The sequence below is a fragment of the Rhamphochromis sp. 'chilingali' genome (assembly GCF_963969265.1).
Source record: "Rhamphochromis sp. 'chilingali' genome assembly, chromosome: 7".
Classification (NCBI taxonomy): domain Eukaryota; kingdom Metazoa; phylum Chordata; class Actinopteri; order Cichliformes; family Cichlidae; genus Rhamphochromis; species Rhamphochromis sp. 'chilingali'.
In genome coordinates, this window is record NC_137934.1 from 8,207,949 (window position 1) to 8,229,645 (window position 21,697).

At 39.8% G+C, this 21,697-nt stretch overlaps 1 protein-coding gene across 1 annotated transcript; it reads left to right on the forward strand.

Annotated features, from left to right (window-relative positions):
- The first annotated feature begins 6,289 nt into the window (after positions 1-6,289).
- On the forward strand, positions 6,290-20,148 carry cntn1b (contactin 1b). The gene is made up of 24 exons (XM_080886837.1): positions 6,290-6,409; positions 11,107-11,239; positions 11,351-11,386; positions 11,485-11,611; positions 11,696-11,877; positions 12,970-13,065; positions 13,186-13,398; positions 13,482-13,581; positions 15,134-15,318; positions 15,400-15,524; positions 15,645-15,762; positions 15,869-16,019; positions 16,105-16,232; positions 16,325-16,497; positions 16,652-16,775; positions 17,191-17,358; positions 17,553-17,702; positions 17,789-17,859; positions 17,948-18,200; positions 18,298-18,419; positions 18,509-18,698; positions 18,781-18,902; positions 19,012-19,168; positions 19,275-20,148. The coding sequence occupies exons 2-24, from the start codon at positions 11,185-11,187 to the stop codon at positions 19,355-19,357; spliced, it is 3,129 nt and encodes a 1,042-aa protein (XP_080742963.1). The 5' UTR covers positions 6,290-6,409; positions 11,107-11,184; the 3' UTR covers positions 19,358-20,148.
- The last annotated feature ends 1,549 nt before the right edge of the window (positions 20,149-21,697 follow it).

Here is a 21,697-nt window from a genome sequence, read left to right on the forward strand (position 1 = left end):
TGTCTCAGTCTGAGCGCAGTGAGTTTTATATTACTGTAAAATGAATGAAGCTTAAGTGTGAATGTCCGGGTGCACGAGAGTGAGCGTGTGCACCACATGCATGCTACCGCGTTGCAGCGTGCCCAATGTATGCCGTTGCTTTCTGTTTCCATTGGTACCAGTCTATAATTCCAATGTGCGTCAAGCAGTCTGCTCCCACTCTCAACAGGACATGCAAAACTTTCTTTCCTTTCCTTTTCTTTTTCAGAGAACATTTCCATGTGTTGGGTTTATCATAACTTGCATCAAGTTTTTAGGTTGCAACGTGTCAGCTTTCCACGTGTAGATATTTCTGTTGCATTTTTGTAAATAATACTTTGAATTGAGCACGTTGAGGTCGAAGGTGAGAGCTAGACCTCAGTCAGTTCAGTGTGAGATGGGACTATTTACAGTTATCATTCTTTTTCATTTGGTGTGAAGTTATTTTATATTTTAACCCGTCAGGTGACTTTGCAAATGTTTAGCCGATCAGGTATCAAAGGAGATTATTTAACTTGTGACTGAGCTCTTGTGACACCTGTATTGTTTCTGTTTTAGACAGTTCATGCACATTTTCTGTATTTTTTACAAATAAATTAAAAAAAAAAAAAGGCACACAGTTAAATAGGCTATATCATTTAAAATAAACACATGCATCTATTTTGGGACAACACCGTGTGGGTGGATGTAGCTTGCACAAGAACTATTGTCCTAAACTAGACATCAGTTAAAAATGATATCCTTTTAAAGCGTGTGCATCCAAAAAGAAGACAAAAACCCCCACAATTAATATTAATTGGGAGCATATGGAAATATGGTCAGCATGGATTTATAACCGAACTGGCAAATTGGAGTGTGAATACACCAGACATGATGTTCTAGTTACTGGTTAACATACAGTAGGCTACACAGTATATGATATGACATTCTGGTTAATGTTAACGCTACACGGGAAGCATGAAAGGCTGTCAAAATGGTTTACTCTACGATATAATATTGCAAAATATTTTGTATTTTAAATGAAGTTTAAAAAAATGAAATAAATGTTGGTTTCAGGATTCCACAACTCCTATGTTTTTCTTTGACTTTGTACAAGGGGTAAAACATAAAGTGTGTATGTGCGTGTGTGTGGCGCCACCTAGTGCATGATTTGTCTTTTCTCCAGCTAATGACCAGCAGAGATTAACAACTGAAAGTTAATCCTCACAAGATTAACATACATCTGGGGCACCGCATGTGTGGTGTGTGTGTGCTTTATTCAAATTCCTCTGTAACACTGGTTTCCATTGAAAAGGAAATCCGTGTAAATATGACAGCTATCAGAGAAGATGACTACAAAATTCAAAACCCAGCATATAGGCATACACAGTATTAAGGCAAAAAAGACTGGAAATCCAAATTTGAAAAAATGTATACAAATGATGACAACACACATTAACAATTTTATTAGACCTTCATCCAGTGTAAGGTTTATCCCACAGCCTAAATTGACAGTATTATTAATCACCAGAATAATTTTTGATTCACCAGTATGTGCAAGCGCTTTAATCTGAATTATATTTTTAATGCTAAAATATAATTATTGTCATCACCCATGGCTTTTCAAATGTGCTCTTTTATTTATTTAAAAAAAAAAAAAAAAGTAAAACACTATATTATTGTTTGATTATGATGCCAAACTACAGTTATTCACTTGTACTTGTAATCAAAAATATTTGTGTTTTCTTGCTTTTAAGACAGGTGGTCTGATAAATTTGTTAAACACTGTAAGTGCATGCAGTGGACTAGACAACATATTTATTTTTAGGCTAATGTGTTAGCTATTCTTTAATCACACTGTGGATCAACACTTAGAGTCCCCCGAGAGCAGCCATTTGGCTTTTCTACCTTTAAAACTCGCCTTCCAGCCAAATGGCTGGTAGGTGTTTAGCTAGGCTTTAGCTTCAGCCAAGTGGAAGCTAAATTGGCTAGTCATTCATATGTAAATTGTAAATTAGGTTGTTACCTGAGAATTCTGGAGGGGAGTGGGGGGGTGTGAATGAGGGGGTGGGGGAGCTGCTAAAAGCTGTGAACTTCCTTTTGTGTTCGTCTTAATGCATTCTCAATCATCCAGGGAAATAAATCTCCAAAAGTCACCAACTTGGAGTGGTTAGTTTCCTGAGCCACAAGGAAACTTGGAGTGTTTCAGTTTGCCATCTTAGGGAGAAATCAACACACATTGGGAGAGCAGCACAGCAAAGAAGGACTCATCCAGGCTGGAGAAACTGATCAGGAGGGCTAGCTCTGTGGTCGGCATGAAGCTGGACACTCTGGTGACAGTGGCAGAGAAAAGGACATTAAAGAAACTGATGGACATTATGGACAATGCCAGACATCCTCTGCACACGGCCATTAACAACCAGAAGAGTCTGTTCAGTGACAGGTTGCTTCTCCCAAAGACAAGAACTAACAGACTTAAAAACTCCTTTGTCCCACACGCCATCAGACTGTTTAACTCCTCCCTGGAGGGGAGAGGGAGGGGAAACAGGAGGACAAAGGAGGGGGGAACAACTAAGCTGTAGTGCCTCTTCACCTCACTGTGCAATACCTTTTGTGCAATACTTTTGTAAATAGTCAACGGTGCAATAGACTCAATACTTGAAATGTGCAATTCATTCACTTGTATTTTTATTTTTATTCCTATTTATTCTATTTATCCCCTTCGTATATTTTATTTATATTGTCTCTGTATTTATATATATATATATATATATATATATATATATGTGTGTGTGTGTGTGTGTGTGTGTGTGTGTGTGTGTGTGTGTGTGTGTGTGTGTATTTTATATATATATATATATATATATATATATATATATATATATATATATATATATATATATATATATATATATATATATATATATATATATATATATATATATATATATATATATATATATATATATATATATATATATATATATAATATTCTGTCGGTGCTGTGCTTTTTTGGAAATCGAATTTCCCAGAGGAACCCACCCGAGGGATTAATAAAGTTCTATCTAATCTAATCTAACATGGGTGTATGTCCTTTGTTGCTGAGATTTATTGATAAAAACAGTACAAAAAACCAACCATTTGTACACATATTTACAAATAATAATAAAAAGTGAGTGAGTACATTTCAACATTTTCAGCAATCACTCACAATCCTGGCACTGCCATGGTATCTGTAGTCTGCATTTACCACATGTGTATCTGTAGCAGTCAATCATGTTGTAAAACACGGCAACTGGCCAGCGCCGTGTTCCTCTGCAGACAGTGTACTCCCGAACCATCTGGTCCATCACATCCACGCCACACTTTGTTTTGTTGTAAAGGGTGACAGTGTTTGGCTTCCTTTTGGTAGTGTTGGGAAGCTGGGAAGAAGGCAAGAAGGCAAGAAAAGAACAGTTGCTTTGGACACAACCCTCCACACCTAGCCCTGGAAAAAGAGCCATGTGTCAGGTCAAACACAAATGCAAGAACAATCATGCCACTGTGCGATGTGTTCACTGCTACAGATACACATGTGGTAAATGCAGACTACAGATACCATGGCAGTGCCAGGATTGTGAGTGATTGCTGAAAATGTTGAAATGTACTCACTCACTTTTTATTATTTGTAAATATGTGTACAAATGGTTGGGTTTTTGTACTGTTTTTATCAATAAATCCCAGCAACAAAGGACATACACCCATGTGTGTTGATTTCTCCCTAAGATGGCAAACTGAAACACTCCAAGTTTCCTTGTGGCTCAGGAAACTAACCACTCCAAGTTGGTGACTTTTGGAGATTTATTTCCCTGGATGATTGAGAATGCATTAAGACGAACACAAAAGGAAGTTCACAGCTTTTAGCAGCTCCCCCACCCCCTCATTCACACCCCCCCACTCCCCTCCAGAATTCTCAGGTAACAACCTAATTTACATATGAATGACTAGCCAATTTAGCTTCCACTTGGCTGAAGCTAAAGCCTAGCTAAAAGCCTACCAGCCATTTGGCTGGAAGGCGGGTTTTAAAGGTAGAAAGGTAGAAGGCTGGGCACTGCTGCTCTCGGGGGACTCTAAGTGTCAAATCATTTTCTCCCATAAGTCTCATCCTGTAAATCCTGTGAGGAGGACTGTCTGGAGGACCCTCAGTGTGTAAAAGTGCAGTAACTGCAGTAGGGGAGACCGGGGATAGTTGTAACGTGGGTCAGTTGTAACACTTCCAATTTCTCCAATCAGGGCTAAGTTTCAAATGATGCGACTCATCCTGTGCATGCCCAATTCAGGTCTGCTATCACATGTGAAAAATCAGCACATTTTGTCAAACACAGACAATTTAACACGAAAAAAAGTAATTTGTATGCCAAAAAGTAAGTTTTTCTACTTTATTTCAATTTCTAATAGCATTATCTGCTTTGCAGTTAAACTCATCAAACTTAAATTGTGTTATTTGTATGTCTATGGGGATATATTCTGTGTAGGTCTTTAGTGCTAATGTTTTAGCCGTTGGCTGTAATGTTAGCTAGTTCATGGCTATAGGAGTCTGGGTCAGTTGTAACAGCAACAGTCTGGGTTAGTTGTAACAATATTAATAATTAACTTATATTAAACAAGTTGGGGCAACGACATCAGCAGAGAGAGGTTCACTGGTCGCATTTGTATATGTGGTTAATGCCATTGGCAACACAATTCCTCCACTGTTTGTGTTCCCACACATACATTATGCAGACCACTGTGTCAGAGATGGACCAGTAGGAAGTACTGGTAGTGGAAATAAATCAGGATGGGTGCAAGAAACAGATTTCCTCATCTTTCTGAAGCACTTTGCAAACCACACCAAGGTAAGCCATGATAAAAAGTAATGGAATTGCGATGCTGGTGAACAACTACATTTTTTCAGCTTCATTGTTATGTTCAAAATTGGTGCAAGAGTTGTAGGTTATAATGCCCACTGAGCCAATGAGGCCAAACTCAAGGAAGACCAATCAAAATTAATGAAATATTCAGTTGCAGAAAATTCCAGAATTTGTCTTTTTTGGGGGGTTGGAATATGTTCAAAAGCTAGATTTCTGCATTCTGTCACACACACACACAGCTACATAAATGGCTCTAAGTGCATTCATGTGTTGAATAAACAAAGATTACATGTTAATATTTTGTTAGTACCCTTATTTCATTGTGTTACATTTCACCCCGGGATATGTTACAACTAACCCAGACTATGGGGTTAATTGTAACATTTCACTCTTTGTGTTTGAGACCATACCATGCAATGGGTAATTGTGCTGCAGAGAAAATAGCTGCACTATTTAATAGCAGAGACATGTAAATACTTTGCATTACATTTTGAATCCACTACCTTAAAAGAGCTTCAATTTACAGACAGAAATGTCAAAAATGTTACAACTATCCCCGGTCTCCCCTACTGATACAAACATCTGATATACTTCAGTTTTTCTGTTGTGCTCCTTTCTACTTCTACATTTGTATTAAAGACAGATTATCAACAAAAATGTGTAACTAAATCACTTCTTTTCATTGTAAAATTAGCTAGTCATAGAGTAAGAACTTACTTGAGATACTTTAAGTAGTTTACTTTAATAGTTTTGTACTTTTACTTAAAAAAAGTACAAAACTTGTAGGATTGGTAAAAAAAAAACAAAACCTAAAACTGTAGGATTAATTATGTTTACTAAGTTTAGGATGACCCCCCCGCAAAAAAATAAAATAAAATAAAATCTTGCCCCCACCCTGGAACCACAACTTATTTTATTGTATTGTAAGGAATCCTTGTACCTCGCCTGGTCTGCAATCCACCATTAATAATTAATCTGCAGGTCATTTAAGATGCACAGCACATGGCCGCATCAGCTATAGGAAGCTTTCCTTTATGTCTTTTTTCAAATTTCCCAAATCCCTTTGTATTATAATAAATTTCCAAATTCCTGCGAAATCTTTAGTGCGTTGGAGTGCCAAGTTATAGCCTGCCCTTGTACTTGTACTTTATTTTCAATCAGATGACAGCAATTCAATAACTCGCCTTAATATATTTCCTCCTTTAATTTTATTGATTTATTTTTAATACTTATTATGACTTAACCAATTATCTTTTTTCCCCACTGTGACTTTATTTCCCTCGTCTGGGATGCGCACAAGCATGATGCTCGCATCCCTCCCATCCTCATCCTCCCTCTCTCGAAAGCCAATCGCAGCCGCCTCCTCCCCGCTAACCATGACCTGCCACTCAGCCTCTCTCATCCAATAGAAAAGTTCATCTGAACGGGACGCTCCGGCGGGGTGGGCTCTGTGGCACGTTGCGGTTCGGGTCCAGGTGTGCCATGAAGACAGTGCGCTGAAATTTCTCATTCCGCCTCAAAAGGTAAGAACGACACCGCAGACGAGCGCGTGCATGACACAATTGTCTCTTCGTGTCCGGAGATGTGAGAATAAACCGGGGGTGCTTTGAGAGCTGCAGTGTGGAAATGGACCGGCTCTGGAGTACCGCAATGCAGAGCAGTGAATTACCGGTGCCGCTCAATCGTCATAGGGGTGAAGTGATGTAAGGAACTGCGCAGTTACTTTAAAAGACTGAAGACTGCGACAAAGTCAGCGCTGTCTGGCTTTGCATTTCACTCTGCAGGTTTAGTTCAGAGTGAATCGACTGCAGCACATGCTTTTTAAAAAAGTGCATCAGTGGATGCAGGGAGGAGACTCAAGGTGAAAGTGTCTCATACTGGATGCGTCAAGGGCGCAGAGTGCAGTGGATCCATTATGGCATCTGCTTGGGAAAGTATTAGACAGGGCTACTCCCTTATTGGCCCAAACTGCTGTATATATGCGCTGGAACATCTATCCTCTTAAAACATTAATTCTGAATTATTGTTAAATTAAATGTGTATTGCTATAGAGCCACATCCTGCATACCCTTTGAATATGAACTTAACAGTCAGCCAGATTAGTGCCGCAAACGGCCTGCACTGTAGTGTTCAGTGTATTTGTTGCATAGTGTGAAAGAAATGGAAGTAGCTGTAGGAGTCAGTATAACCAAGGTAACTTCAAATGTGTTTGCTCACATCGCAGGATTGTGTCCCTCCCCTACACTTTCTCTCTTTTCCCCTTGTCTGCTGGGATTTAACAGATTGTAAAAGATGTGACGAGTGTAACGCCTCCTTTCAGATGCTGAAAAGTCCTTCACCAAATGGATTTGGCTGCAAGATTCAGATTATTCCTTATTCAGCCTCGTGTGTCTTTATTCTGTCATTTACATCACTTGTGATCCAAATGCCCGTGCATAAGTAACCCAGCAAACTCAAGATTAAAGCAGCATTACTCGAGTGCCCTGTTGCTGAATTCTAACATTACTATGAATGTGATTTCTGGCAGCCACAAAAGCCACATGCAAACATGGTTATCCAGTCAGCCCCCGAGAGAGACTTGAGGCTTAATACGTGTGCTGACCTAAATTTTTTTCTGGTCTGTCCAAAGAGGATGGTGGTGGGATTATTGCCAGCTGGGAATCGCATGAAAACAAACTCAGATGAATTGATCAGAATTTCCATTATGACAGATTGCAACTTTAATCTGCAAAGCTGTATGAAAGTACTATATATAAAAGTGATTTCTGAATGTGTTTGCACACTTTCAATGTAGCCTGTGTACAGATCTGTGTACCCATATCTAGATGCAAGAGGTGTACTTTCATCTTAGGACAAGATGCACAGACACATAGCTGTGCAGCTATGGTGACATTAGTGCTGAGTCATCATGAGGGCCTTTGAGAAGTCACTGCTGCAGTCTCTGCATGTGGATAAGCTACTGGGTGTATGCCTCTGCTCTCTCACTCCCTCTTTCTGCTTGTTTGAGACAGATGCTGCTAACTGAGAATGATGGCTGTTTGGCCCTTTCTAGGTCTATTTTTTGCCACATTTTTTTTACCATTCAGCTTCAATTTGCCTTTTAAAGTTTGCATTACTAAAGTGAAGTGCATGTTAATTTTAGTTTTCGTGCATACAGTATATGCCTTTAACTATATAAATGTAATGTTTAATATGTTCAGTTTAATACGGCCTCATTCCATGTGACAGTGTATGAAGATTATCCATTGTAAGCCTGAGTTGATGATGGTTTAGAGCAAATTGAAAGATTTCCGATGCATTTTGAACCAGCAGCAGACACAAAAGAGAAATCTGCAGCTCTTGTATCCTCAACAAGTCAGCAGAGACTTCAAGGAAATTTATAAATAGTATTTGGCTATGTAAAGTGAAGTAACTTGCATACATAGCTGTAGTAGTTGTCTATTCTGTGCCGAACCAGTGCACTTTGCAACACTAATACAAAAATGAGAAGCTGCCAAAATGTAGCATTTACACCCACTAATCCCACAAGATTCGTCACAATTACAGAGTCAGGCTTTTCCTTCATTCCTTTTTTAACCTCCTGAGACCCGAACTCTTCCACAGCATGCATTTTCAATTTCTCTTTCATATTTGGGCATATTGGGACCTGATGAATGTAAAAACAAAGATCGGGGGGCGATCGTGGCTCAAGAGTTGGGCGTTCACCTTGTAATCGGAAGGTTGCCGGTTTGAGCCCCGGCTTGGACAGTCTCGGTCGTTGTGTCCTTGGGCAAGACACTTCACCCGTTGCCTACTGGTGGTGGTCAGAGGGCCCGGTGGCGCCAGTGTCCGGCAGCCTCGCCTCTGTCAGTGTGCCCCAGGGTGGCTGTGGCTACAATGTAGCTTGCCATCACCAGTGTGTGAATGGGTGGATGACTGGATATGTAAAGCGCTTTAGGGTCCTTAGGGACTAGTAAAAGCGGTATATAAATACAGGCCATTTACCAATTAGCAGATTTTTTTTTTAATCTCATTTTGGTTTTTAAGAAAAATGAGAGCCACATATGAGTATATTCATTTAAAATTTCGATAGAACAGTAGCAGTATAATGTCCTTGTAAGTGGATATCAGGCCCTTGTAGAGCAAAATTGAGTATTTTGGTCTAAATAACCCAAAATGTGATGTCCACATATGTGGACGAAAGGTCCTAGGAGGTTAAATATTGAAACCTGAAATGTAAATGTCATATAAGCAACAACAAGGTCAGCTTACAGTTTATAACAGAGTTGCTTAAAATACAACTAAAGATTTTAGTTGTCATTCTTATGCAAATTTTTTTCCATATTTCCATCTATATTTACAGTAAACTGAAATCACAAAGGGGAAGAAGCCTTTAGTTAGCTATCAGTGGGCTTACACAAAGGGTGCTAACTAAAGCAGCCTTCCATAAAACAGTATAACTAAAATGACCTCTGAGATGGCTTGTTTGCTTATTAAAACCAAATTCTATCTATATACTAGGTTGTAGATGTGGCTTTGCTGATTTAAAACCTTAACTTTAACTTACTGTTGTTGCCATCTTGCTTTTTTGGAGCATGAATTGATCGTAGTTAAAGGTAACAATTGAGGGCGAGTAAGCTTATTTAGCTAGGAGCATCCATAGACTGAATGGGTGCTACAATAATGCTAAATAACACACAAATAAAATGGTAAAGTTGATGACAAAAAATAGACTTATTGGAAGAACAAAACAGAATATATTATCTTTTAGATAACTGATAGAAATTCAGTGACCCTAATTAGCGATGGTGAGATCAAATAGATAGCTAGCATGTGCAAAGCTGTAAACCTTAAATGGGTTATATTAATCTCTACCCCTACAGTTGTTATGAAGAGATAAATTACCCATTAATACTAAAAAAGAACCTATCTGCACAGGGCTGTAAACCTGTGTATTTCTGTTGTAAATAACAGTATTTTAAAATGGGAGTTATGGTCAGGAGTGCACATAAGTGGTCCGCAGGTGCACATTCGCTGTCAAAATAAAAGACGCGCACCAGATAAGAAGCTGCAACGCACATTTGCGTACATAAGATTTTCTGGAAGAGGACAGACATTTGTTTAGAACTCTTAAAGATGTCGAAGAAATAAGCTACTTTAAGCAATTACTCTGGTGTTCCTCCACTTCCAAAGAAATGTCCGAAGGAGTCCGAACCGCAAAAGAAGCGCGTATTCTCGGAAAAGTGGTTGCAGGAGGTGAGCTGGCTTCAAACAAATGATGAATGCACAGAGATGTGGTGCAGAATATGCCGTGAAAATCCCACTCTAGCGGACAAAAACAGTGATTTTTATATGTACGCAAACGTGCGTTGCAACTTCTTATCTGGTGCGAATGTGCACCTGCGGACCACTTATGTGCACCCCTGGTTATGGTAACTAATTGGCTCTTGGAGTCAGCCTCAAGTGGCCAGTCCTGGAACTGCATTTACTGGTTGCCACTTGGTCCCCAGCACAGCTGCAAAGTAGCAAACACTGCCAAGACAGGGGAAAAACAGACAATCATAAAGGGATTCCTCAATTTCTTTATGAGATAATGATATAAAATGTGTTCTCCACAAGAGATTTTAAAACTTTACACAGAGATATCCAATTTCCAGCTTAACCCATCCTGTTAACCAATCCAAGGTCATACTTAACATATCCATGCCTCTGTGAGTCATTCCTTCTGTTTTTCACACTGTCATGTTTGACATAGTTTTCTGCTGTTGCAAACACACACACCAACACACAGCAGCAGTACTGTCATTTCATCCTGTAGGAGTGATGCGTAAGCATGTTTCATGGCACTGCGGGAGCCCTTAAGTAATGCTGAGCTACAATGTGTTTTGTTCATATGCAGGCAGTTGTGGGGTTTCAGTGTTTGAGCATGCACTCAGACAGTGCAGGTATGTGTGTTTGTGCAGGTGCACTTTCTTGTGGTTGTGCACCCACCCAGCTCACACTGCATTGTACTGCTGAGTCACTGACATCCTGAATCATTTATATTCACAGGGAGGATTCCAGCTTGCTCTGCACTGACTGCTTCTGGTCTGCAAAGTCCAGTAAATAGCATGTAGTGTCATTAGCCTGTTTTGAGTGACATAAGTGTTTTGAAGAAATAAAATAAATTGCACTGAATAATGAAACAAATGATGACATAGATCCTGAAGGAAAAGCTCTCCTTCCTCTCTGTCTCTTTCAGCCCTTCCCGGTTCATGTCCTGTCCATCGACTTTTCTCTCCATCCACCTCCATCCCTCTGAGTCAGTCTGCTGACTGCCATGGCTTCCACTGCTTTATTGCTGCTGGCTCTCTCCTCCTTCCCCTCGCTCACAGGTAAGAAAACTAATGATGCCTAAAAATAACACATGCTCTCTCAAAATGATGTTGAGGGGAAAAAAGATATTATTGTGCAGCCTTTAATGTTTAATGTTTCTACTCTTCTAGTGGCAGTTTTGTTTGGTGAGCCCAGAATATATGGTGGTGAGTTGGTTTTGTCATAATAAAAGGACTCTAAAAGAGCTAATTCAGGATTATTTTTGATCTAATATGTATGAACGAACTAATTTGTTCTGTATCAGAGGATGCTACTGGTTACGGCCCCATATTTGAAGAGGAGCCTGTGGATGTGGTTTACATCGAAGACTCACCTGATGGGAGAATCTCCATGAACTGCAGAGCACGTGCTAACCCCCCAGCTACATACAGGTTACAAGCCGGTGCATGATAGTTTTCCTAAATAAGAAATACATTAAATTACATTACAGGATGTCACATTTGAATTGCTGCTAGGTGGCGTCGGGATAACTGGGAAATCAAGCTCAAGGAGCAGCCGGATGAACACTACAGCCTGGTGGGGGGGAATTTGGTAATCACCAATCCAATCCAGAAGAAACATGCTGGGACGTACGTCTGTGTGGCCAGGAATATTTACGGCACCGTTATCAGCAAAGAGGCCAGAGTCAAGTTTGGATGTGAGTATAATGTTAATATAGTTAAAACTGAACTAAAAACTAAAATTATATGTAAAAAAAACCAAAACATTTTAGGTCACTCAAATAAAACTTTAAACTAGACATTTGAAAAAGCGAAATAAAACTAACTCAAAAAATATACAGGAAAGATTCTTAGTTTTTGTGTTTGTTAATTTAGTAAAGAGTTGTTATTAAAACTTGTCTTTTAAGGCTTTGATGGTCATATTTATTGACATTTTGGATGCCTACAAGAATGTGAGTCAAGTTGTGTGTTTTTATTCTATTAACTGTATTGACTTTCCTAAGTCTTGCCTCTGACGTATGCCTTCCATACAATAAAAACTAATAAAGACCAAAGTTGCTTTTTAAACTAAACTGAAACTGAACTAAATTAAAAGCAAAAAGTCAAAGAAATAAAGTTAAAAATGTATTTGAAAGTGAATACCACCAAGCACGGCATTCCTGCTTAGGTTCAGTGTTGACATCTTGAGCTGAATATGTTCTTGGCTTTAGCTTCAGGTTCGACAGCGTGTCTGCTCACATTATCTCCAACTCATTAAGGTTGTGACGATTGAGTTCCTTGACTGGTCCAGATTATTTTAGTGTTGATATTTATGTATTAATTTCAACTGTAACGTCCTCAGACTGGCATACAGATAAAGACTAAGTGGAGATCAAATGGAAAAAACCTAAGCCAGGTATGGCAGTTCCAAATCACTAAGGCTGAGGCTCAGGTGGTAGAACGGGTCTTCTACCAATCGAACAAATAAAAGCTACCAGTAAATCTACCAGTACAAGAGCGGTACAAATGTGTGTGTGATTGCGTGATAGAGTCTTGTAGGAAAAGCAAATTGAACGTTTAACTACGTAGAAAGGCACTATGTAAGTACCATTTACAGAAGAGAGGACAACACAGACTAAAATCTAGAAAGCAACACAGCAAGTTTTCATCTTTGAGGGAATGCTCTTTGAATCATAATACTTATCAAACACTGTGTTGACTCATTGAGCTCCTTAATGACTAAAGCTTATTCACACCTTTGAGCAGTTTTGCAGTGGCTGAACTTTGACCCCCGTGTACTTTCTGTGTAGTTCTGGGTGAGTTTCCTGATGAAGAGAGAGAGCCAGTTTATGTCAAAGAAGGACAGGGAGCAGTTCTGTTGTGTGTACCTCCAAAAGCCTGGCCACGTATGTACATGTCTTCAAGAATTACACCTAAAATTCATCATTCAAACAGTGTGTAGATTTCAGAGGTGCAAACAAGAAAACGTGGCCTATGCATCTCTCCCTCTTTCTGTTCCCTTTCAGAGGAGGTTACCTACCGCTGGATCTACAATGAGTTCCCAGTGTTCCTGAACACAGACCGTCGTAGGTTTGTCTCCCAGAAGACTGGGAACCTCTACATTGCCAAGGTGGAAGCTCAGGATGCGGGAAACTACTCTTGCTTTGTTTCTAGTCCCGTCTTAGGAAAGAGTGTTTTCTCCAAATTCATCCCTCTCATCCCCTTACCCCCTGACGATGGTTAGTCACCGTGCTGCAACGATACCGGAAAAGGATTTTTGCATGCTTTATTATTGTATATATAATGAAGCCTTTTCTCTTAGGTGAGGAGAGAAAATACCCAGCAGACATCAGGGTGAAGTTCCCAGATACGACTGCCATGCTGGCCTCTAATATTACATTAGAATGCTTTGCTCTTGGAAAGTAAGTTTTTCTTAGTATAATTCATGTACACATGCAAGCATTGCATAACACTGATGCATTCAAATACCATAGGAAAGAGTTTATGTGGAAACAATAATGGAAATAGTTGACTTTTTTTTAGAAAACTAGGCAAGGTAACAAGAGCACACATTTGATTCCCTTTTACTGATAATTAATTGGTATAAATGCGAGCAGATGCCACGTAAAAACAACTTTTTGCAGTCATTTGTAAGTCATTTACAGAAACTGGACTTTCAATAGAAATACAATCACATGCAGAAAAATGCAAAGAAGAATGGCTCAAAAAGAAAAAAATGTTTGGATTGTTAAATGACTGAGTCAAAATCCATATTTAAAAACCACTGAAATATTATAGTCCTGTTTCAAACTCAAGAAAACCTGGAAACAGTCTGTAACTAAAGGGGTTGTATACTTACGTGTTCCAAATAGGAACGTTATATCTTTTGAATATCTTGTGTTATATCGTTTAAATTATTCTTAAGTTTGCATTCATGTACAGTGCCTAACCAATTTATTCGACTAACTGTCATAAAAACAAGAAAATAAAACTATTCGAGTGATCTGTCAAAAACCTGTGTAAAACTAAAAACTGTATTGGCAAATTACAAACTCAATTCACATTCTTATGTTCAAATTCAGCCTGTTCTCACTCCCGAGGTGTAATACAGTGATGATTTTGTCAAGTCCTGAGGTGTTCCTTCTGCGTTCTTATGCTACGCCTGGGTTATGGATAAAATCCAGTAGAATGACTCTCCCAGGGTAATACACGTCCCAGCCATGTATTCCAGCCCTAACCCTAACTTTATTCCTAAACTAGTGCTGTCAGCACGGCGTCGATGCATCAGCGCGGTTAGCTCATTAATGCGTTAGCGCAGTCCAGCTCCACACGCGGGGAGATCCGCGTTAACTCACTAAAGGAGATTTGTCGCATTAATGCGGTTATGGTGTTAACGTCATTTTAACAAGATTAATGCTGACAGCACTACCTTAAACCTAACCATAACCTTATCCCTAACCATAACCAGGACTTTAGACATTAGATAGTGTTTTCCAAAGCGATTTAAGTAAAACGAATGCAGATTAATTCCAAACGGTTCCCATGTTTCCTCATTTCCTCATCTCGTAAAATAGGGAGATCTCATTAAAACAAATTTTTCTGTTCAAGTATGCAAGTAAAAAACTGTAATTTTGCTTCTTAATCCAAAAATAATAATGAGTCTTTTCTTTTTTTGCTTTTTTACAACAGTAAAATTGAAAATTTATTGAGAACAATTATATTTTACATTAAGATTACTTTGTACAAAGAGTTTGTGAATATTCTTGGATTGCCTATTACAGAAATAGAAAAATGATTTGGGTAATGAACAGTTCTGTTAATTTAAACTGGCTGGTGGTCTAAGACATTTTTTTATACTTTTTAAAATACTTTTATTTTTTGTATACCTTTATCTGTAGGGACTGCATCAAAGAAGAGCCTCTGGTTAGTTTGCTTTACTATCACATCAACAAACTAACTGTATTTTCTGCACAGTCCCATCCCACATATTGTATGGAGGAAGGTTGATGCTACAGACCTCCCGGCTAATCATGAAATCAGTGAATCGGGGGCCGTGCTTCATCTGTTTAATGTACAGTACGAAGATGTGGGATTTTATGACTGTGAAGCCATCAACACTAAAGGAAAGGACTGGCACAAGGCCTGGCTCTATGTGGAGTGTAAGTCATTTGTCAGAGCTCAGTGACTTGCCTGTCTGTGTTATCCAGTAATGTATAGTGATTCCCATTATATTTTTCCAGCTGCTCCGGAGTGGGCAGAGACCATCAATAACACGATGAAAGACATTGGCTCAGAGCACACCATGCGCTGTGTGGCATCAGGGAAACCCTTCCCTTTCATCCGCTGGTATAAAGATGGATATATGGTAAAAACTCTTTGACATGTTGTGTGAAACTGGGCAATATGATATCTCAGCTTGGCTTTACAGTTGCTTTGTGTAAGTCTTCTTTGGCTCAAGTACACGTTTGGGTTGTGTTTTTACTAGTATGGTAAAGGTGAGCTGAAGTTTTCCAGCCTGACTTTTGCTGACTCCGGGATGTATCAGTGCATCGCTGAGAACTACTGGGGCATCAAATACGCCAACGCTGAGCTGCGAGTCATCGGTACTCTGATTTAGTGAATTTTGACATTTAAAAGCACAACTGAACTGCTATATTATGGTTTAAGACAGGTATTAAACACAAAATGACACTTCTAACCTCCCTCCAGCCTGTGCGCCAACATTCGAGTTCAACCCTGTGAAGAAGCAGCTTCTCGGAGCTAAAGACGGACGTGTGGTGATTGAGTGTAAACCCAGAGCGGCTCCTAGACCTCGATTCACCTGGACAAAGGGCAAAGAGCTCCTCTACAACAGCTCACGGTCAGCCTAATACCTCAGCTTTACTCTTTTGCTTGTTGAAAAAAGGCACATCAGGAAGCTTAACTGCTTATGTCCATATTCACAGCATTTCAATCATGTTTGACGGGAGTCTGGAGATCTTGAATGCCACCAAAAACGATGAAGGGGTTTACACCTGCTTTGCGGAGAATGACAGAGGAAAGGCCAACAGCTCTGGCTATCTCACCATCACAGGTCAGCGCATGTATATGTGTGCATCTAAACAGAGTAAAGATCCCACAATCTAGAATGATTTTTAAGTGTATCTATAATATTCTTTTGCTTAGAGGCTACCAGCATCACAGTAGCACCTGAGGACACTGAGGTTAGAGTTGGTGACGAGGTGATTCTGAAGTGTCAAGCTTCATACGACCCCATGCTGGACATCACATTTATCTGGGCTATAGACTTCAGAGTCATCGACTTTAATGCAGAGTGGCAACAATATGAACGTGTCATGGTAGGGTTGGTGATTTATTACAGCCATATTTATGTTAAACCTTCTTCGAAGATGCAGACTAAAGATCCTCTGTATACTTCACCCACTTTTCTCATTATCCTTTTCTCCTTTGGGTTTCCTTCCTTCTATTATGCTGTTGTTTCCTGTCATTTAGAACGAAGATGGTGTTGGCGACCTGAGAATATTGAACGCTCAAATTTGGCACGAAGGTCGCTACACCTGCACGGCTCAGACTGTTGTGGACAGTGACACTGCCTACTGTGATCTCAAGATTGTAGGTCAGTCTGAGCATGAGGTGAACACAGATGTAAAGAGTCAAGTATAGTCTTAGAAAGTTATGAAGGAAAGTTCTCAGTGCCAGCCCACATCAGCAAGTGATGGCAAAGCTGTAACATTTTCATGGATCCAATGAGGAAATCTCATATAAAAGTATGCTATGTAAGCTGCTGTAGCCTGCCTAGTGTTGCTGCAGATCTGCAAGCTACTTGGGAACCCACCCCCAGCTCAATATTTTTCCATGCTAGCAAATAGGCATGACATCTTTTGCCATTAAAGTCTGTTCTGAGGTGCTAGAACAAAGCAACACTGCTGAATATAAGTGACTACAGAAAAACTGGAATTATTTTTATCCCCCTTATACTCATTTTTCCATGTGTTTTCATTCTCCTCCCTCATGTGATCCCCAAACCCCAGGTGTTCCTGGTCCTCCTGGTGTGATTCGGGTGGAAGAGATTGGGGACACGTGGGTGAAGCTGTGGTGGACTAAAGGAGCTGAGCATAATAGCCCTATTCTCTACTATACCATTCAGACCAGACACTACTGGGCTCTATATGAAGATGACTGGAGGAATGCCAGCACTTGTGAGTACTGCTCGCTGCCAGCAGGGGGCCAACTCACGCCACAGATATGATAAACTAAAGCATCCTTTACTATTTTTAGGCTCTGAAACAAATGAGTATGATCTGTGATTCTTTTGGATATAAATTACTTAAAAAATAATAGATATATTTATTATTATTATTTTCATCATTTAAATGTTCCTTGTGTCCTTCAGCTCCAACTGTTCTTGATGGCAGTATGGAGAAAGCAGAGGTGACAGACTTGTATCCTTGGATGGAATATCAGTTTAGGATCATTGCTACTAATGAGCATGGCTCTGGAGAGGCCAGTATCCCCTCCCTCAAGATCAAAACCTGGGACGCTCGTAAGGATAAAAAAGAAATTGAAGTTGTGATATGTTAGATATGCTATTTTAAAAATACTAATGATAAACTATTTTCTTGCCCTCAGCACCAGTTGTGTCTCCCACCAATCTGGCCGGTTATGGAGGTCGAAATGGTGAGATAATCATCACGTGGACAGTAGGTGTCTCTGCTTGACTTCCTCATTCGCAAGTTCCATTTTAACAGTTGAATTTTACTGGAAACTGTTTCAACTTGTGACCTTTAGCCCGTGGAGCCTTGGTACTTCTATGGTAAGAAGTTTGGCTACATCGTCGCGTTTAAGCCTCACGATGCTTACGACTGGTGGTACGAGACCATCTCGGACCCTGAGACAAGACGACACGTTCACAGAGACACCTATTTCATCCCCACTGAGGAAGACTTCCAGGTGCGAGAGTTTCAGGTGAAGATCAAGTCATTTAATGTGAAAGGAGACGGACCCTACACCCTCACAAAGGTCATCTACTATCCACGAGATGGTAAGACCTTTGCTTTGGGCTTGATCACATTCCTGTTTTTATTACCGTGGAAACTATGAGCACCTTTTTCAATTTCATTTTTCTCCATCTTCTTCAGTACCTACAGAATCTCCAACAGATATCTACGCTAGGCCTGTGTCCTCCACTGAAGCTCTGGTTTGGTGGTTGCCAGTGGTTGACACTGGAACAGGCCTACAACAGTATATTGAGGGATACCAGGTACAGAACCGCAGAGAGATTAGATAGTTGCATTAACAATCAGTTGAACAGGGGTCCATTCCATAACAATCCCATATCCTGTCATCTAGGTCAGATACTGGAGAAAATATGATGATCCGGAACCAGGTGCCAATCGTATTTTTGTCTCAGCCTCAGTCAATCAGACAAGGCTGGAAAATATGCTGCCAGATTCACACTACCTCATCGAGGTCCGTGCCTACAATGGAGCAGGCCTCGGACCCCCTGGAGAAATGTGTGAGATGTTCACCAAGAGGCCACGTAAGACAGAGCATAACTATAATAAGATTTATAATAAGGAGCAAATCTGCATTTGGAGACTCAATAAATGATCTCTTTACAGCACCACCAGATCCTCCCAGGATGTGGCGATACATCAGTTGGACAGGGAAATGGCTGTATGTGTGGTGGGATCATATCCAGTACGACTGGTTCGGTAATATTTCCTTCCCGCTGTACTACAAGGTTTGTAAAGTGTTTCTCTTTTAATTAGAGTTAAAACAAGTTTCTCACGTCTGTCGTATAGCGATAACAGGATTGCTGAAGACCTTCCATGTTTCTCATCATCTGCCAGGTCATGTTCAGAAAGTCAGGCTACATCTATGGGAAGGTCTACATCACTGGCTGGCACTTCATGGACTTCCCCATGCCTCAGGTTGGAGATTATGAACTGATGGTGCGTGGCCGTTATGAAGGAGGAGATGGCCCAATCAGGAGGATTAAGATTCTGGGTAAAGCTCAGAAAAATCATTAAATAAAAATGAAAGTCTTCACCCATTTTACCTACTTTTCAATCACTTTTTTGTGTGTTTGATGTTGTTTCTTCTTCTTCCTCAGGTCATGCATCCACAATCACGCCCACCTTAAGCCTGGTGTCTTTGGTGCTGCTGGCACTGTGCGTTGTGGGACTGGAAATTTAAGCCTGCCTCAAGCAACATGTATATAACAGACTCTGGGAAGCAAATACACGGACCATATTGAGGATCTAGTCTTTATTATCAAACAGTCTTCACATTGATGCTCACTAAGATGCCACATCCTGCATCCTTCTAGCTTTTGTTCAGGTGTAACACAATACTGGAAAAAGAAAATTGTTTCTCAAAAATAAGATTTGTTGTTAATCCAAATGCTTTTCTAGACCAATTACCAACCATATTTGTATACCATCATATGACAAGATCTAAAATGTCTTGAATGGATTATATGACAAGGCACATGATTCTCCAAACACTGTGTAGATAGAAATAAATGCACAAGGAAAAGAAAGTTTAAGTTGTTTGTCAAGCGAAAAGTGCGATTTTCCAGTCTCTTAAGTTATTTTCTATTAATTCTTTTTGTTGGAAAAATTATGATTTCTTTTTACACAGACAGTCTCCATCTCTCTGTTAAATCAGTCATTAGTATGTACACAAAAATATAATAAGAAATGCTTTTGGTTATTTTTAAAAAGTGTTTATGAAAACTATGTAAGTTATTTGTGAATAGCGTTTTTTCTTCTTCTTTTTTAAATTTATTTATTGAAACAGGAGTAATGCTACCAACGATGGGGACAGAATGTTGGTGGGGGAGCTGTGGGTTTCGCAATGACTCTAAATTGTTATTCGGAGTTATTAACAATGAAAGACATATCGCTTTGACATCTACTACTGTATATCACCTGGATCTGTACGCTAACTTCTTTTGTGTCAAGCTGCAAAACCATTAAACCGAATGCAACAAACAAATGACAACTGTGTACTTGTGAAATTTTCTCAATGCGTCCCAACTGAGTCCCAACAAATGACACAACTTAATTATTTTTGGAGGATTTGTGGAAATGTGATGTGTGTTTTCAGTCAACAGATGGCAGTACAGCCACATGTTGTTAGCCACTGTTTTAGTTACCCATCACTGTACTTGCTAAGTGTTTTGTTCTTAACCTGAGTAAAACTTAATAACAGTCACTGCTTGTAGAGAAAACAGGGAGAGAGCTTGGCGGGTATGTAGGCACACATACTGCTTATGCTGCTTTGCTTATACTGGGTTAAGACCTTTGTTGCTTTAATTCTTCATGCCATAGATTCAACAAGGTGCTGGACACATTCCTCTGTGATTTAGTTCCATATTAACATGACATCATTATACAGTCACTGCAGTTTGCCTAAAATCTCCTTTCCACCACATCCCAAAAGTGCTCTACTGAATGAAGATCTGGTGACTGTGGAGGCCAGTGAGCTCATTATTATATTTATAAAAACACAGTTTGAGATGACTTTAGCGACATGGCGCGTTATCCTGTGGTCATAAAGGAATGGGCATGGTCAGCAGAAATACTCAGGTTTGTTGTGACGTTTAAAGGATGCTTATTTGGTATGCCATGCAATCATACAACCACTGTGGCCTAAACCACTGATAATGGGCAGCAGAAGTAAACAGTTATCACACTAGGCAATGTTTTCGGGATCTGTGGTCTTCCACAATCTTCTGGTGAACCTTTGTGAGTTGTAGCTTCATTTTTCTATTCTTAGCTGATAGGAGCGGGACCCAGTGTGGTCGTCTGCTGCAGCAGAATCTCTGCTGGCTATGTTGTGCACTTAGAAATGCTCTTCTGAATACTTTATTTGAGCAGCTATTTGAGCTATATTAGTTACTTTTGCCTTCCTATCCACTAAAAGGAGTCTGGGCATGCTGCTCTAAATTTTGTCACCAACAAGTCATTTCTCTCATCTTCAGACCATTCTCTCCAAAGCCTCTACGGATGGATGTGTAGAAAATCCCAGTGGGTCAGGATTTTCTGGAATAATGATACCACCCTGAGAACCACGCTAGATTCAGAGTCACTTTTCTTAAATCAACATTTTGATGCTCAGTTTGAACCACAGCAGATTGTCTTTCCATGTCTAAATCCCTAAATGCACTGAGTTGCTGCTATGTGATTGGCTCATGAGATATTTGCAGGTGAACAGGTGTACCTAAAAACAACTGGCTAATGGCACTGGAAACATATAGGTCAACCAGGTGAGTAGAAATTGTTGTTATGTGGTTAAAAATGTTGATTGTCTCTGTTTTAAGTACTATGGAGGGATTTTTTGCTGTTGTTGTTGTGACTGATGTTGTGCAGTTTTGAGTTCTCCCCTCCCCAAAGCCTGTCAGCAGACAGCTGACCCACTGCATGACCCTTTCCAAAACAGCCCCCACACCTAAAGTAGGGAGTCTGTTTGTGATGTAGTGACTTTGATGTGTGTAGTCAAGAAAATGGAAACAGTGACCTGTTGACCCGT